The sequence below is a fragment of the Numida meleagris genome, chromosome 11 (genome assembly GCF_002078875.1).
Source record: "Numida meleagris isolate 19003 breed g44 Domestic line chromosome 11, NumMel1.0, whole genome shotgun sequence".
Classification (NCBI taxonomy): Eukaryota; Metazoa; Chordata; class Aves; order Galliformes; family Numididae; genus Numida; species Numida meleagris.
This window is the reverse complement of record NC_034419.1, coordinates 2,779,878-2,797,197: the sequence shown is the minus strand read 5'-3', so window position 1 is coordinate 2,797,197 and position 17,320 is coordinate 2,779,878. Positions and strand designations below refer to the sequence as shown.

General features: G+C 43.7%; 1 protein-coding gene across 5 annotated transcripts in view; it reads right to left on the bottom strand.

The window, feature by feature from the left end:
• Positions 1 to 17,320, bottom strand: part of DNAH1 (dynein axonemal heavy chain 1) — a 77,452-nt gene that overhangs the window by 43,031 nt on the left and 17,101 nt on the right. For all 5 annotated transcript variants that reach the window (XM_021409545.1, XM_021409543.1, XM_021409547.1 and 2 more), the window contains 16 exons: positions 16,982 to 17,193; positions 15,655 to 15,953; positions 14,510 to 14,660; positions 13,799 to 13,992; positions 12,489 to 12,714; positions 11,936 to 12,055; positions 11,095 to 11,177; positions 9,583 to 9,724; positions 8,902 to 9,057; positions 7,788 to 7,986; positions 6,124 to 6,377; positions 5,034 to 5,246; positions 3,223 to 3,387; positions 2,406 to 2,527; positions 1,743 to 1,848; positions 157 to 336 (listed from right to left, as the gene is read on the bottom strand). In XM_021409545.1, the coding sequence (XP_021265220.1) occupies positions 157 to 336; positions 1,743 to 1,848; positions 2,406 to 2,527; positions 3,223 to 3,387; positions 5,034 to 5,246; positions 6,124 to 6,377; positions 7,788 to 7,986; positions 8,902 to 9,057; positions 9,583 to 9,724; positions 11,095 to 11,177; positions 11,936 to 12,055; positions 12,489 to 12,714; positions 13,799 to 13,992; positions 14,510 to 14,660; positions 15,655 to 15,953; positions 16,982 to 17,193 (2,822 nt within the window). The remainder of the gene's footprint in view (positions 1 to 156; positions 337 to 1,742; positions 1,849 to 2,405; positions 2,528 to 3,222; positions 3,388 to 5,033; positions 5,247 to 6,123; positions 6,378 to 7,787; positions 7,987 to 8,901; positions 9,058 to 9,582; positions 9,725 to 11,094; positions 11,178 to 11,935; positions 12,056 to 12,488; positions 12,715 to 13,798; positions 13,993 to 14,509; positions 14,661 to 15,654; positions 15,954 to 16,981; positions 17,194 to 17,320) is intronic.

The following is a 17,320-nucleotide window of genomic DNA, read 5'->3' as shown; positions in this document are numbered from 1 at the left end:
CTGGACCATGAACTGTTTGCTGAACTGTACCATCTGCGGGCTGTATTTTATAACTAGTAGAATATCACAAATTCATTACCCTCATCATTGGTGACCTCTATGGCAAGCCTGGAACAAAGTCACCAGAGAACTGCAGGTCTGTGATAAAACTCTCACCTCTGGATAAACACCCACTGATCTTTCTATGTTGTCCCGTACACTGGCCTTCATGGATTTCTCAACTTCCAGCAGCCAGTCCTCCACCTTGTCAGTGGGACAGACGGCAGCAAACAGCTTCACCTCTTCCCCTTCAGCAGAATACATGTGTGTGATCTGCAGATCCTCCTGGAACTGTAGCTAATGAAGGAAGAAAAACAAGAGATATGAATGGCAAGTTTCCTTTCTATCCCTGCCTTCCTGCCACTGAAGGACAGTCAGGATATAGCGTAGAATGCTCACTACAAATTTGGTGCCTAACTTGGTTGATAGTAACGAAGTGTGTCACAGATGTGACAAATGACCTCCTCAAAAAAATGGAGGAAGATCATATTAAAATAAGAGATTCACACCACAGGTTTAGTTTGAGTGAAGCTAATCAAATTACAGGTGGGATGAACATTGCTCAGTGCCTGTCTGGAATTCAAACCCTTGATTCTTGTTCAATTCCGCAGATTCAGGTCGTATTCCTTGAGGTCAGAGTGCCTGGTTTTAAAAGTAAAATTTTAACAGCTTCTCTGCTGCCCCAGCAAATAACTGAAAGTCCCTTTATTTATTCCAATGGCTTTGCATCAGGTTTCCAGTTCAATTTCCTTTCTATTTTCCCAAGCTAATGACTAGGAGATTGGTTTCTATGTCTGAGCATTGCAGTCGTGTGAACTGTGTCTAGCCCCAGAGTCTGAAGTCAATTAGGAATAATAAAGAGGAAAATAGCAGGGTTAACCCCACCCAGCTCCTAAGTAAGGATGAAAACAGAAACTCAGTTCAGTTTAGGCTTGTTTTACTCCCTCCTGAGGCTGTAAGCAAGCGGGGGATTCCACCCTCACCAGCTGTCTGTGAGTAGAGAACTAAATCTGAGCTATTTAGCAATTAGGCTACTGGACAAGAAGATCTAGTGAAAGATGTCCCTGCCTGGGGGAGCGAAGATCCCTTCCAACACAAATCCAAACCCAAACCGTTTTATTGTTCTATTTCTCTTAGCCTCCATGGTGAGACAGACAGGTATTTCCAGACAGAGTGTCCTCTCCTCCTCAGCTGGACATCTAAGAGACCTCCAGTAAGCTGTCTTTTGCAATGCCTGTTTTCCCCTGTTGTCTAAAAGGAAATCACGGGTGTCCAGTTCACAGGCACATGACTGGCTCTGAAATGTCTAATGTAAGGTTGCTTGAATCCCACTCCAGGGCAGCCAGTTAACTGTGGAGAACTGTTCTGCTTCCATGGAGCGTGCTGGAGATGCACTGTTATGCTTTGCAGACTGGGAGTCTCATCTACCCCACCTCTTTTCTTAATGCTGTTCAGAAAAGGGCAGAATAAACTCAACTCTTTCATCCCACATGGAAAAGAGAAGCTGTCTGAAAGAACAAAGTTGCTGCATTACCCTGGTGGCAGAGTTTGCATCTTGCAGTGCCTACAGTTACAGGTTTCCAGGAGTTGCATTTCCATACAGCAGAATACAAAAACTCCCCCAGCTCTCAGAATGCCCCTAAGTTCCCCTGACCTCAGCACCCCAGAGGTGGGCCAAACCTCTAAGTGCTTGCTTTGCTTACCCGTGCAATGTTCTCAAAGCATTTCCGAAGGTGAGGCTGTACAGCAGTGGGGTCTTTAGTCTGGGACAGTATTTCCAGCAGCTCATCGTCCGAAAGGAAGTAGAACCTGAAAACAAAGATTGAGCTCTAAGGGGAGGTTCTCTTTAACACAGCATCACGGATGGAGTCCTGGCAAGATGAGAAACAAACCCCCACGTTTTTGACTGCTCATCAGTCTCTTTGTATTTGTGTAGGAGAGTAGCAGCCATGGTCTAGCCATCTACCTCTCGCTGCTTCTTTGTTACTCAATTACTCTCATGAAAAGCAGCTTTCAAAGAATAGTAGTATTCATTCAGGAATAAGGGACAGAGTAACACAGAGGTTTTTATTTTGCTTCTCATCATTGTTTTTAGACAAATCACAACCCAAAAGTACAGATTTGCAAGATACTACCAGACCACCCTTAACTTATTTTGTGCCTGCCTGTATTCTCCCCATCAGATGGCAGCATTGAAAGGCACAGCCTTTCTTGATGTTTGCAGTCTTGTGACAATACCATAGCCTTATTTTATTTTATTTTTTTTTTGCTGTGCTCTTTCTTGGCACAGTTAACTGGAGTGAACCACTCCTTTCATATTTTCTGAACCAGGAAGTGTGATCCAGCCCACTGAAATTTGAGGTTACCTGGGAAAAGCACCTCTCTTGGTCTCCAGGTATTCACTCAGCCCTTTCTGCACAAGTTCTAGTAATTTGTTACATTTTTGCAGGCTTTCTAGCAGCGCAGGATCAGGGCACAAAGACATCACCTATAGGCAGAGCAGGGACACAGGAAACATCAGTATTCTGAGCATGTGGGCATAAGGCACTGGAGATAATTGAGCTGCCCAGTGGATAGGATCAAAATGATTCATTTACAGGAGTGCTTTCACAAGGATCTGAGAGGTGTGAGTTTTGTGGGCAAGGAGGGGAAATAGCACTTATGAATATGACAAATGCATTTCTGGATTCCTCTAAATACCAACATTTGTAATAAGGAAGGCAAGTGGTGATGGAGTGAGTCCTATGAAGTGGAAAATGGAGAAGAGTGCAGAGCACTTGTATTGGGACACAGAAACAAGTCAAGGGCAAGAGAAGAGCCAAGCAATGACCCTAAACAATCTTACAGATTCAGCCTTGAGGAAGAATCAAAAGGAGGTATCTCGTGGTAAGAGTTTAAACTGGTTACAAGAGTTGTTGGAGGTACAGACTCTGTGTGCTAGGAAGAACTCACTGGCAGACAACAGACTGGTGCAAGACATCACGCAGAATGACTCTGTGGACTCAGACACCAGAAGGAGAGGTCATAGTCCAAGAGAAGAAATCTAGCATGCTAATCTGGGCAAGGTCTTACTGTTTATACAGCACTGATCACGCCCAGATCACTGCAAAAGCAATGACTCTTGTGTGAGTATAGCTCCAAGGAATTTGGGATAACTGCACTGCCTTTCATCAAGGCACTCACCTCAGGATTTTCATTGGCATTCTTCATGATGATCCTCCAGTCCGTATCCACAACCTGGAAGCGCTCACTTTCCACTGGCAGTTGTCTTTTGATGTCTTCTGACGTAAAGATGGGCTCCAGGTAGAGCCAAGAGCGCTGGCAGTTCAACCATTCCTCTAGGACATCCTAGAGGGAAGGACAAGACACCACTCCACGAACCTGTTTGACTAAAGCAATCAAAATTGTGCAATAGAATGTGTTAATACATAAATAAATAAAACAAAAAAGGAGGTGATGCTGCACTTAAACCTTCCACAGTTCTAATTGCAGAGCCAGGAACTGGAACTTCCTTCCACTCCAAGAAAAAATTAAAAATGAAATGATATAAACGTTCTTTTTGCTAACTGCTGTCAGGAGGCATCAGAATCAGCACTTACTAGTTTAACAGAGGTAGTATGGATCTATGTATAAGTCAATACTAAATCCCAAAGGGACTTTGTGGTGCTAGGTCAAACTCTCGTGGCTAGTGTTTCTGTATTTTACAGAAGATATCACTTGAATGACAAATAAAACACCCCAGACTCTGCAATTCTGCCTCATCCTCTCCCCTGTCTCACATAAACCAGCTCCAGCCTTGCCTACAGAATAATCCACAAAGAAATCTTCAAACAATCTTCTCTGAATTAAGAGAATGAATGAAAAGCCAAGCATTCAAGTTAGACATCAGAGAGTAAACCCCGTTTGTCATGCATTTGCAGGAGCAAGAATTAGGTTGGAAGAACATCCTCTTCTTCCATTTTCAGGAAGGGAAGACTGGAAGGTATGGGGAACCTGCCCAACCTCACAGAGCAGTGTGTTTGACCTCCCTTCTGCCTGCCAGAGGAAAACAGCCTTGGTTACAGGAAGCTGTCTTCTACCATTCCCTGTGCACGTGCAGTCACTTGAGCTAGCAAGAAGTGAGGTTTCCTCATAATGCAGACAGCTGTGTTTGCCATAGCCCATCAGCTAACCCTGATAAGCCACTTCCCAGGAGAGGATTCATGGGCCTTTACAGACAGGAATGAATGAAATCAAAAGAAGTAGTAGGAAAGGCAGGGTGAAAACACAAAACGTCACAGTCAAAACCACACAGTAAATAACTGCATTTCCCCGTATCACCTTCTGCCTTAGGGCTCACAGTAGCATTTCTGTATCCTTATGAGACAAGATCAGCTCTCTAGCAGCCTGTGGCCCAAGCACACCCAGATGGTAAGCACCAATAAACAGAGTAAGGCAATTACGAATAACAGGTAACAGCGCTGCTGTAAATCAAACACAGAGCTCTCCAGCAAGACACAGAAAGTAGGGAATTTTTTCCCCTGCAACAAAATGCTAGTCTGCTGGTAGAGTCCTGCTGGGTCCTGCACATTCAGGCTCAGGTCTGACACACAAGTGCTGGCATCGTCTGCCAGATCCTGTTCTAAACAGCAGCATTCTATGTGTTATCCTACACTGATATGTGGACAGGACTCAGGCTTTAGTTCAACGTGATTAGCACAGGGCCTGTAAAGAAGCTATAAGCTCCACTTAGTATAATTTTATTAGAGATGCCAGTATAACACCATCAAAAAAGTGTTGTTAAAGATAGCAAAAGGGCTGAAATTTCATCACTTCCGTTTGCAGAATAAGGCACCGAGTTTATCCCCTTTATTAGAGTCAGAGACATTTAACCAGACTTCTTCCTCCCAAAAAATTATCTTCTTGACAGCTGTCTACCCACAGTGTCTATGTTAAAGCATGGCAGCGCAGGCTAGATGCTGGCCTTAAGATATATGTGGCTAAGGAACTAGTACCTGAGTCATCTTCAGCTTATTTTCCCATGTGTTCATTCTGTCCTCAAAAGGTTTCTTGAATGGTGAGAAGGACATGCTCTGAATCATGACAATATGATCATCTAGGAGCTGAGAAGCTTCATCAGTGTTTTTCAGAATAAAGGTACCTGTGTCTTTGTAAAGCGATACAGTAAATGAAACAGAGGTCCATTCACTCTCCATCTTGTTGAGTGCCTGGAACAGAGAGACAAGCAATTTAATTCTCAGATACAACCTATGTAATGGTTATAGCACCTTCCACATCTCTCTTAATGCCTGCTGACAGATTTTTGCCCTTGGATTCCACTGAAAACTGCAGCTGTGTATTTAATGCATCACACACCATTTGCCCACGCATTCAACACCTCGGTACTGAACTAAAAGGAAGTCTTCAGGGGAGAAGGCAGTTTCAGAATCCATCATCTGGATCTGCATCACTGATACTACTTGGATACACAGAGGACGCCAGCAGAGTTTCTATTAATGATTTTGGTTCTGATGGCTTTGTGGAAGGGGTAGCTATCCACTGGGAACTCACCTGAGATTTCAGAGAACAAAAGCTGCCATCCAGCAATGGTTTTCAACTAAGACCACCTCTGATCACATCAGAACTGATTAACTGAAACTGAAAGACTACCCAGCCTACAAATCTCCAGAGCCAGCAAATCCTCCATGCACGCATTCACTGTGTAAAAGGATTTGCCACCTCCATTTCTAGTCACAGCTAGTCTTCCTGACATGATCTTTGACAGGGAGAATGCTGACAATCAAATTATTTTAACTTAAACAGTTACCAATCTCACACTGAGGTGAGGGAACCAACCAGTGGATCAACATAACCATCAGGTAGTGCTGTTATGCTGCAACTATAGGTTCCTTGCAGGGCAAAATAACTCCTAGTGCATGAATTCAGTCAGGTGGTCATTGCTCCCATCTCTAAGGGGCTTCTCACTTGTGCTGCAGAACGTGCGTAATGTTCTGGAAGAACACAAATGCCACCCAAGGCAATGAAAGCCTGCTCAACACAAGTGCAACAGAAATATCCCTAAAAACAACCAGACTCTCTCCTCACATTCTCAATAGCATATTCCTTGCCAGCTGTCTCAGCCACTTTGGTAATAGTTTCAATATGGTCCAGCAGGTTCATATCCAAACAGCGACGAAGCGTCAGATCGGATTCTAGCTTGATATCGATGTTAACATCTTCTGACAGCATCTCCCAGTGCCGCCTTTTCATACCAGGATTGTTCAGCCCTTGGATTAAGGGGACATACAGTCTGAACTCTTCAATCTTGTCTCGGAACTCCATGGCCACACCCTGGCACGCTTTCAGGAAGAGAAACAGAAAAGCATCAGCAATAATAGCATATGAGGAAGTTGCCTTAAGAAAGTTCTTACAAGAAGTTATCTGAAGGCTGATGTGCTTGTAGACACAAGGTATGGGGAAAAGCAGCAGGAGAGAAAGCAAGGGAAAATGCAGGCTTGAAGATTCTCTCTACGCTGCTGCTAAGCAAGGACACAAGCCTGCTCCCAGAAGCAGATCTGCCTATTAGCCTCGCATCTGTTAGAGGCAAGTCCTTGCTTCGTAGAAGTGTGTCTTAGCCCAGAGCTCACCATAACATTTCCTTTCGAGTCCTGGCTACCACACGTGCCTCTTTTTGACTGCACCCCGAGTGGCAGCGCTGCATAGTCACAGCAAGGACATGAGCACCTCACGATCCCTGCTGGGTGGTATGCAAAGGCAAGCAGACTCAAGGCCAAAGCATACATTGTACCAGGTGGAAGGGAATATTGCCATGAATACGAGCAGGTATTCTTAGTATTTCTGTTTACCATAATGATTCATAGTTACTCACGCATCCACTCATCACCTCCTCCATTGGGGCTGATTCATGGCATTGTTTAAGAGAGAGTTCAAGTTAAAAAGGATGAATCAAAAATTTCCCACTGCAAAATATATTTCAATCTAAGCCATCTGGTAGGAGATTTTAGAATTAGCTCCAAAGAATGACCAATGGATCTCAGAGAATCAAGGAACGGGAAGTTAAGCTGTGACTGAACACTCAATTCCACTTTTACTAGGAGTCATGTCAAAAGGCCTTCACAGGAATTGCAAGGGCTGGATGAGATCATTTACATTTCATACACATTTTGATAGGAAGAAAAACAGTTATTGCATTCTACAGATTATTTCCAGACTTTGCAATTTTTTTTTTTTTTTAAATAAGATCTTTTATGGCTTTCTATTAAATTAATCGGCCCGTGAAGGAAATAAGATTGGCCAAAGAACAGCACCCAGCTTCAAGCTTCTTTCCTGCCTGACCTGAGTAAGGGTTTAAACTAGTAGTCATTAGCCGCTAGGCTACATATTAATTATTTGAGTAATCTAGATAATATTTAATAATTTGTATAAAGTGAAATAAACTACAACATAAGAGGACGGTTCTTATCTCAGTACTGTCTTGGGAATTAAATGTAGAAGTAACATGGAGATTGGCATGGAAACAACCAAACTAGTACTTCCTTCAAGCAGCAAAACTAGCATCTAGATGTGAATCATCATACTTTCAGAAAAAAAAAAAAGTGAAAACTACCACCTTACTAGCAGTTTCTCAGCTAGCTCAGATATACACAACACATTCATGTGACATCCTCACAGTCCCTGTCCTGAGCATCCTGTGACATTCCTCATATCAATATATGCACCACCGCCCTCTCCCCAGACTGCATAGCTACCTGGTGAGTTTTTGAACTGCCTCACGCACTTCTGCATTGTCTTAAAAGAGTCAGTGACGTTCTTTTCTAGCTGCTCAGTTTCAATTTCAATGAGAGGACCATCCATCCAGCTATTATACCAGTTCAACCAGTCCGACACTGTAGTCCAGAGATCACAATATGGCTGGAAGTCCTTCACCATCCTGGTCAGCTTCTTGTACTTTGGAAAGAAAGAAAAAGCAAGCACGTCAAAAGGCTAAAAAGGGCACAATTCTTTTTTGAACTTTAAGCAAGCAATGAGAAAACAATTACTTTCAAGAGGATGCATCAGACTATCTTCTTGTGGGACCGCGACGTAGATTCCAACAAAGAGCAACTAGCAAAGCTGGGCATTACATGGTCAGGCTGCAGCACGTGTCTGGTATAGAAAGCACTCTCTCCACTTGCCTCACAAATGCTCTGTTGTGAATGAGGAGGCTTTGATGGGATACACTCAGAAGAAGCACACAGTGCACTTCATATTGAACAGATTGGAATTTGGGTCCGTACAGTGAAGTAATCACAGACTGAGAGGTAGAAAAGGATCGTGTAAACTTCACTTCTGCCCCGCAGCCAGACTGGGTTGGATGTGGGTGACAGTGACGCATTGACAGCTGAACAGCCACAGGCAAAAATGAGTGTTTGTAACTATATAAACTGTTGCCTTAGGATAACACGTCACCATCTGAGCCCTGCCACCACTGCACACCACTATGCGACCACTGCCATTTACATCTACACAACTGCACTAACTGCCTTGCAGAAATTGATGCGTATTAACTGCTGCACCAAGACCTTCCTCTCTGATTCCTCCTCATCAACATCACTCAAGTCCAAGCATGTACGTCCAAAATCTCTCACAAAAGAGGCAATATCAGGCTCACCAACATTCATCTGGGACCAGCTCTTCTCCAGTACGGAGTAGCATGGTCACTCTACACGACCATGAAATCTCTCTAGCCAGCAACAGAAAACCCAAAAGAGCATGAAGGACTTCTCCTGGAGGAACTGTGACTTATTACTCGCTCTACCTACCACCTAGACGGCCCTAACCTTTTTTGGTTAGGGTTCTCTAGGTACAGGAACTAACACTTACATTAGTAATTTTCATCCCAAAGATCTTTTCCCGGTTGTTGTAGAGATTCGCCAAATTCTGAAGCTCCTTCAGCTGCTTCCCGACCAGCCTTGCTTCATTAGCCAAAGTATGAGCTTGTTTAATGTTCACCTGAACAGAAAATTCACCTACAGTCAGCTGGAAGAAAAAAAAAGCAGGCATGAGGTGGGGCTGAGAACCTGAGTGCTGCTTCTGGAAATCTCAGCTTCCTGGCGTGCTCATTACATTCAAAGTTAAGATTTTTCCAAAACTCTGCTATTATTTCAGGGTCTTCCATGTAAGGTGAGTTCCCTGACTGCTGTTATTTCCCCCTTGATGGCAGCACATCATGGCAGATGCTCTGTAGGGAACTGAATACATGAGAAAGAAGAAAGAAGAGCAAGTGATGCCCAAGAATTAGCATATCGTATCTTGCTTTTTCCTGGTGAAAATAAAAAAATCAGTATTTCCTGCAGAGTATTGTATTAAAAAAAAAAAAAAGAAAGAAAAGACACTGCTAAGTGAAAGCCCAACTCCAATAAGAAGCTGAGGCTTCTTTCTGATAATTTTTGGCCCAACAATACATCAACTTAAATCTAAGATCTCATCTGAAGTTTTCCACGGATAACCACAAGATGTTTGAAGCCCCCTTCTACAGATGGCTTATTGTCAGGAGCTTAATACCTTCATGTCCTCCAGTTTCTCTTCAAACGTGTTGTGATCCACTACTTGGATTTCACGGAATTTTTCTTCATCCGCCAGGTGCTGGAGCTGAATAGCCTCAGTTTGCATAGCTATTTTCAGGGGCCAGTAACTCGCAGCCCACCTGCACTCACATGATGTCATGAAAGAGAGAGAAAGAGAGAGGCTTTTTGAGCATATGTTTGAAATGCTGAAAAGAACAGAATGAGAAAGCCAACTCTGACCAAACAGGGAAGCTTTACAAAAACAGAAATTCATGTGGTTTCAGCAAAGAAATTTCTTCCAGTTTCTCGTTTGTACGTAGCCCTTGTGACTAGGCTATTGAATTTGAGAACTCTCAAGAGAGGTGGAGAGCCTTTTTACGAGGAACAAATCTAGTAACCTTGCTGAAAAGCTTGGAGATGGCAAAACAACAGTAACCATCCAGAGGGAATGTCTTTCTTTGACTGTGTTCACAAGGAACTGGAAAAAACAGGCTGAGAGTCCTGGATTTTTGCTTTTCAGGGCTACTGATAAAGCCAGCTTCCTGTTAAGCAGGGAAGCGAGTGGCCAGGATAACCCTGATAAAGTGAAGCTCTGGCTTTTGCGAGTGCTCCAGGGAGTGTGATGCAGACACAGGAAAGGCTCTCCAATGTGGCTGCTTATTCGAAGGCATGTTTCCTAGTTCTTGCTCAGTCACTGCCCACTATTACTCCTTTCAGATGTGTGAGCTTGTGTACAATGCCAGATGCAAGCTTCGCAGCACCGCACTCAAGGTTGTACACCTGTCAAGCACCTGGGAATGCAGTGATCACCTACTAGTTCTGCACGGGCCACATTTGGCCAGTGGGTCCAACACATCTGTGCTAAGCTGTCCTAGAGCTGAGCTGCTTTTCTGTGCAGTTTCTGTGGGTTTTTGTTTGTTTGTGGGTTGTTAGGTTTTTTTTCCTGCACTGAGCACCCTATGATTCTAGTTTCAGAAACACAGTGCAGACTCACTAAGGTCTGAGCTGACTTTAGAAGCTGCGTAGCTGTGTGTGTGAGTCAACGCTGCTACTGGGACACTCCAATCTGAACAACACAGCCAAGAATAAAATTAAGAAATCACATGGAGAAGAAATGCAGTAACAATGAGACAGGTTTATATTCCTTCTTAATCTTCAGGAACTGCTGGGAGTGTTTCTGCCTTGGAAATATCTGTTCAGTTTCAGACATGGAATAAACCGTGCACTTTGAGACCTTGCAAAGGTCTCCAAAAAAAAAAAAAAAAGTAGAAGAGCTTTAATATGTTTAAACAGGTTAATAGCTACCAGTTTGCCTTGCCCCAGGCCTGAAGGCAGCATGAATCCATGCTTCTCTACAAGCTCCATTTCAAGAATTCAGCACTCATATAGCTGAGTGGCACTTAAAAGTTCTGCTGAAGCTTTTGACAGACACATAGACCCTGGAGCACTGAGAGTAGTAATTGCTGCAAAGTGTCCCACTTTGACAGTGGGAGGAATGACTTGTGCTCACTTGTCATTGAAATCTTCCTCGGTGAGATTGTAAAGGAATTCCTCCATGACTTTGTAATCTTCCATGACTTCACAAATCAGTTCCTGCACAGGGTGAGAGAAAGAGACCAAAAAAGACACCTTTAGAATATACTAGTCCCAACTCTCTGGTGCATACCTCATTTTCATGAGATGCCTTTGAACAGCCTTAGTCACACAAGTTTAATGTGATGTAAGGCTGCTTCTCTGCTGTGTGAACAGTGGGAATGAATTTCCAAGCTCTTGTTCCACTAACAATCAAGCCACCGTATCCCTCTCTGTTCTACATGAATGAAATGTGCTGGACAGAAATTGAGTGCTTTGGGTTATCCTCCAGGTTGTTCCTTTGGCATGGACAAGTCAGCTTACAGCTGGGTGCATTTGTTTCTCATGCACGACTGGGAGGAGACCTACACAGCAAACTGCTTTGAGGTAGCCCAGCACTAAAATGACCTATTAGAAGAAATTAGTTTACAGCAATACACGCATTTGGTAGCAGAAATATTTTCTTGAAAACAGCACTAATTTTCAGAGGATGGGTTTTCTGCACACAAATGCAGAATAGATAGTGAAGGTAGCAAAAAGCATACATAAGTCTTTCGGGACAAAATTTTTAACTGCTATTTTAGGTTTGTCAGCATAGATATTTATGTTAGTGTTAAACATATTTAAAAATACAATTCTGATAGCTAGGAATCATATGGCCTTGCATATATAGACATATAAGCAAAAAAAAGTGGATTTTTGCTTCTGAGACATCAAACATTGCACTTACATGTTTTCTCCCCACTGCCCTTGGTGCCCATGGGGAGAGTGTGCCCTACCTCCTGCACAGCCAGCTGCTCAGGGACTCCCTTCATCCACTCCCGCAGTTCAGTCAGCTCCTCAATATTGTTTGGTTCCTCATGCATCCTCGAGCTGACAGCACTGTATGCACCACAGATCTGCAGGAGGACACAGCAAAGAAAAGACCACCCCTACAGGTGTGCAGCTTCAGCATGGGGCTAGCAAGCCTCATCTCACTGAGAACTGGAAGACATAACTGTCTGTATTTCAGTTATCTTTAAAGCAATTAGAAGGACCTTCCAGCCTTCTATGAGGTGGATCTTTTCCATCCACAGATGTGTTCCTATCAAATGGTAGAGTCTTGAAGACTTACATCTCAAAACAGGCACAGAAATTATTATTTGGCTGGTATCTGCGTGTCTCTCTTCCTGATATATCTTTTTAACTAATAACTCCAATGCAATCTTTAAAATGTTCTCATTGATATGGGCTCCATTGCAGCTTTTTGGCAATATCACAAGCACAGCAACTTCAAAAGCAGAGGGGCAAGACAAGACACTGACAGGCAATCTATTGAGCCAGGTAACTTACACTCTCCACCTTTGAATGGAGGTTTTCAGCCAGTAAGTCCAACATGGAAGTGGCGAGTGCTTTGTACTTTTTGGACAAATTTTGCTTAACATCTTCTACTCTGACAGTGAAGGGACCAATGACGACAGAAGAAGGTAGAGAGTTGTCCAGGTTCTCCTTTTCAGACAAGTACATGTTCACTATTGTCGTTACCTCCTGGGCAGGTGGACATTGCTCCTGGTACTCTCTGCAAGTAAAACCACCAACAAAAAAGGTAGCACAGACCTTAAGTTTATCTGAACAACCCTGCTGTACGAAAGATGTCCAAACATGTCCACCCAAAGGATCACGACATGAAGGTAATCTGGTGTATGTTCACAGTTATTAAAACAGCTCCTATTTGAATGCATACAACTTCTGCAACCACAGACTGAGTGGCTGCCAATGCCCTTTAGACCTTACAACAGAAGGTATGTCTACATAGGAAGTGAGAAATGTATTTATATCAGAGTAAAGTACAAGACAACACTGAATTGATGTGCAGCTGGGGAACATTACAGGGGAGAAAGAGATGGGACAGACACAAACTTACAATGGATTTTAGAGTACAATAGGTGTCAAGAGAGGAGTATGAGCAAAAAATAATTTATCTGCAGGAAAGGAATAGAAGAATGCTGCAAGAGGTGTTAAGGCAGGAGGAGGGGCAGAGACAAAAATTAAAGCACTGGTACAAACAGGGCAAGATTAGAAAACAATGTGTTCTGGGAAGATGCAGGAACTTGTCAGGTAGGATTTGTAAATTACTGAATTTGGAATAACAAAACAGGACTTCAGCCCTACTGTTTGTACTGGCTGGAGAAAAGATGCCAAAAAAGGGCCTTTAAAGTAACTGGAAGCTAAAGGACAGCATAGGTGTAAAAAGCTTTGGCAGTGAAAACAATGAGGCTGAAACAAAAGGAAACACTACTTTCTACAGAATGTTATCAGCCTGAACAGACACTGTTTGAAGGAGGTCAGAGTCAAGCATGCTAATTGGATTTTCAAACAGAATGAGTCATTTTTAGGGCCGTTAATATCTCCAATTACACTTACAAACATGTCAGGAATGTGACTGCTCTCAGAGGCACAAAGAAATCCTCATTGTCATCACCAATTTCCTCTAAAAACATGGACTGCTGCCTGTGGCTGAAGGCTGCCTCTGATGGTACGAGCATCTGAGACACATCATACAGACTTGTGGGCTCAAAACAGGTCCTGCATTCTCACATGCATCCACGCAACAGCTTTGGAAAAGGTTTGTTTCAAAGGTACAGCTGTGATATACCACTTACTTTAGGAAGTACTGGACATCATTGTTATGGAGCTCTAAGAACTTCTCATACTTCTTAGCATATGCTTGGAGAGGGATCAGTGCCTTCTCGATGGCAGCCTGCAGAGTCGCACGCATTTCTTCTACTTCTGGTTCATGCAGGTCCACTGAGTCCAGAAAGGGTGTGCCTGTGATAGGTATGTTCTCCAGCACATACTGGAAGAGGAAGGATAGAGCTCTTTCACTAGCACAGCCAACTGTGGCCCCCACAGAAGAGGTGGCATCTTTGGGAAATCATACAGAGCATCCTTCTACAACGTGTCAGGAATTGTTCTATCAGTGTTATGGTACTCCTCAGAGAAGGAGGATCTAGGGAGCTAGGTCTTTTATAATAACAGGGAGAAGGATGCACATGCAGAACCACACTGCTGGCACTGGAAAAGGTGCTAGTTCCTTTATGAATCTATTTTTGCTAGCTGCCACGCACTCAGGGCAACCAGGCTACTTAGGACACGTCTCCATTGAACCTGCTACTCCAAAACAGAGAGAGAAGTCATGCAGAAATCCTGCTAGAATAGAACTGCATTAGCACAGTGCTGTGCCCAAACTAATTAAACTGGATTGCCCGCTACATACTTCTGCAGATCTCTTCCTTAGTACAGGCTTGAGGGAGTCTATGCCTAGCTGCAATACAGCTTGCACAGCTGTATCACTGCTGATGCAAAACAGTTACCTTCTCCAGCTGTGGGATAGTGTGAGTCACCAGGATTCCCTTGTCCAGCAGAGAAAGGAGTGACTCCTTAAAACTCTCCTTGGGGGGGCTGAAGTGAACACCACTGCCATCCAACACAAGATCTATAACAAAGATTGGATTCCTTCGAGGCCTGCAGTGGGAGGAGATAAGGAAGAGCAGGGATGTTTTTTGAGACAACAGTAAACAACTGGTGCTGATACTAAAACACCTAATGGACAGGAGATGAAAGCAGAGGAAGACAGCCCCCATTCAGATCAAAGTAAGAAAAACTGCATTCTGATGTTACTAGCAAAGACACTGAGACCTCTCATCTGAGTAGAGAGAAGGAAGCAGCAATCATGACAGCCTAGGACCCCCAGAAGTCATCACCTAATAGAGCTACTTTACACAAGACCTGCAGACACTTATCAAACCAGGCATCCAGCCTCTCCAATATATTCTCAAATGCACTTTCCAGAAATGATATGGAGTATTTCCCTGTCTCTCATGTCACCAGCACAGATCAGGATCAGCTGAAGTTAGTCTAAAGACTTCCACTGGTTTCAGAGCCTCTAGCAGACGCCCCACATGAGCGGCTTCAAATTTCTAAAGGTTCAGTTTCTAAACCTCTCCTTTTTAATATGACAAAGGGCAGAAATCTTTAAATCAATACTCATAGGAAAAAAAATGTTGGCACCTTGACTGAATTTGGTATTCTTTAGAGATCCCAGGACAGATCTTAATCCTGAGTTTTAACACAAGAATGGAATTAAGCACCCATAATGCCTCCTGGTATTATTCTTCTTGGCCTCCAATAAGAAGTTAGTGGTAACTACTTGCTCCTTTGAGGGTGCTGGACATGGTTAATCTTTGGAACCTTATGCTAAGGTAGCAGACCTTAGTTCTGCTGTGCTGCCTCATATCACTAAATCAAGTACACTTGAAATCTGTACTAGCAGAACAGCCAGCTTTGTGTCAGACTCCCAGACCCAAGTGGGTATGTCAGGTGGAAGACTGGGGAGAACATCCCAGCCTAACCCCTCCTGCAGTGAAAAGCTTGCTTGCAAAAACAGTACTTATAAAGGCAACGGCACTTCACTTTTTCACTCTTTCCTCCCTTTGACCTTTTTTTGTCCCTTCCTTACTTGTAGGGACTACTGATGAGGTCATCTCCCCATTCCATGCCCTCTGAGCAATCCAAGATACTGTGGCAAGCATCCAGCAAAAGCTGGATGAATCTGGTCAGCGAGTTCTGCACCAGATAGCGCACTGAGTCCTGCAGGATGAATTTGATGCGCTTCATCAGCTTATGTAGTTTGGACATCTGGTAGACATCCCGACTGCTCCGTTCCAAGTTGTACCAGCCTTTGCCTGCATCTCTCAGGCTGATTTTGACTGCAGTCTTTAGAGTGCTGATCCAAGTATCCTTGAGAAAAGCCTGCACCTAGGGGCAAAGAAACAAAGTGAGCTGTGTCATCTTCCAAGGGCTGATGAGAAAGCAGTACGGTCAGGGCAGCTGGGCCTGCTGGATCTCTCTCTGTGCAAAGTAACCAAGCAGTACTGTTTTAGCTGTGGCAGCTAAACAGTAGCTCTCCATGCACACACATGTGGCATCTGCCTTACCATACATCCTCACTGACAAAAGACCTATAAAAAGAAAGCCTGATATTAAAAAGCAGAAGAGCTCTATTCTTTCTTTTTATACACAGTCTTTCCTTTTTGTTCTCTCTTCTATCCAACAGTATTCCTGGAGCTGTCCATGTCAGGGCCTCTCATAAAAAGTTGTGTAGACAGTGTGATGAGCAAGTAAAGGACATTCTGTTGTCTTCTCTTGACAAGTGAGGAGAAAGAGGGAAGTAGCCAAGGGCAGCAGCAGCCTGCAGTGTTTTCTTCTATTAAAATACCACCAAGTGTCACTTTTGCTCCACAGGCAGCTGCTGCTTGTGTGCAATAACACAACCTCAGTCACTGAGTGGATGACAGCACTGCCTAGCTGAAGCAGCATGGCACTGGGAAGAACCCATACATGCCCTCTGCCACTGATTTACTGCAGAATCATCAGTAAGCTGTGTACTGTGCATGGCCACATCCAGTGTGCAAAAGTGCTGTCCTCATTTAGAGAGTGTGAAAATTTTCTGGCAAGAGTTATTATAGAGCTGCAGCTTTTTTTTTTGTCCTAGTCTATGGGCATTGCAAGCAGAGTAATCTAATTAAGTACATAAAGAACATAGGGTGTAGAAAAGCATTACCCCCATGAGTGCTTCAGGAGAAGTCAGAGCTCTTGTGCTTTGCAGCTGAAGGGATAGGGAAATAAAAACAAATGGAAAACCTGTAATTGCCAATCAGGACTGTAATCTGTATGAGATAAGGAGGAGGAAAAAGGGGTTCTGTAGCCCTCTATGGCCACTTGCATGACCAAGCTCATGGACAGGGCTGGCTGATGCTGACTAGGGGGCCTATGGCTTCTCTCACCTGAGTGAAGGTCTGGGTCTGAATCTCTTCAAACTCCTCCAAGCTGACATGCTCGGCTAAGCTTGAGTTAAACAGAGACATGGAAGCTGCCTTGTTGCACTCATCTTGCACCTGTGTAAGGACAAGGATGACTTCTGGCTTGGTCAGGAGCGAGACAAAATTGAAGGCTGCTCGCTGTTTGCCAAAAGGATAGTCTGGGATGCAGATGAGCCCTGGCAACAAACAAAAGAACACATTACTGCCTGCAAGGGCACCTCAGCCTCTGTTACAGAGGAAGAGTACAGCTCCATTTCAGGGCACAGCTTGTGAGAAGGACTCTCCCCAAATGAACTTATCACA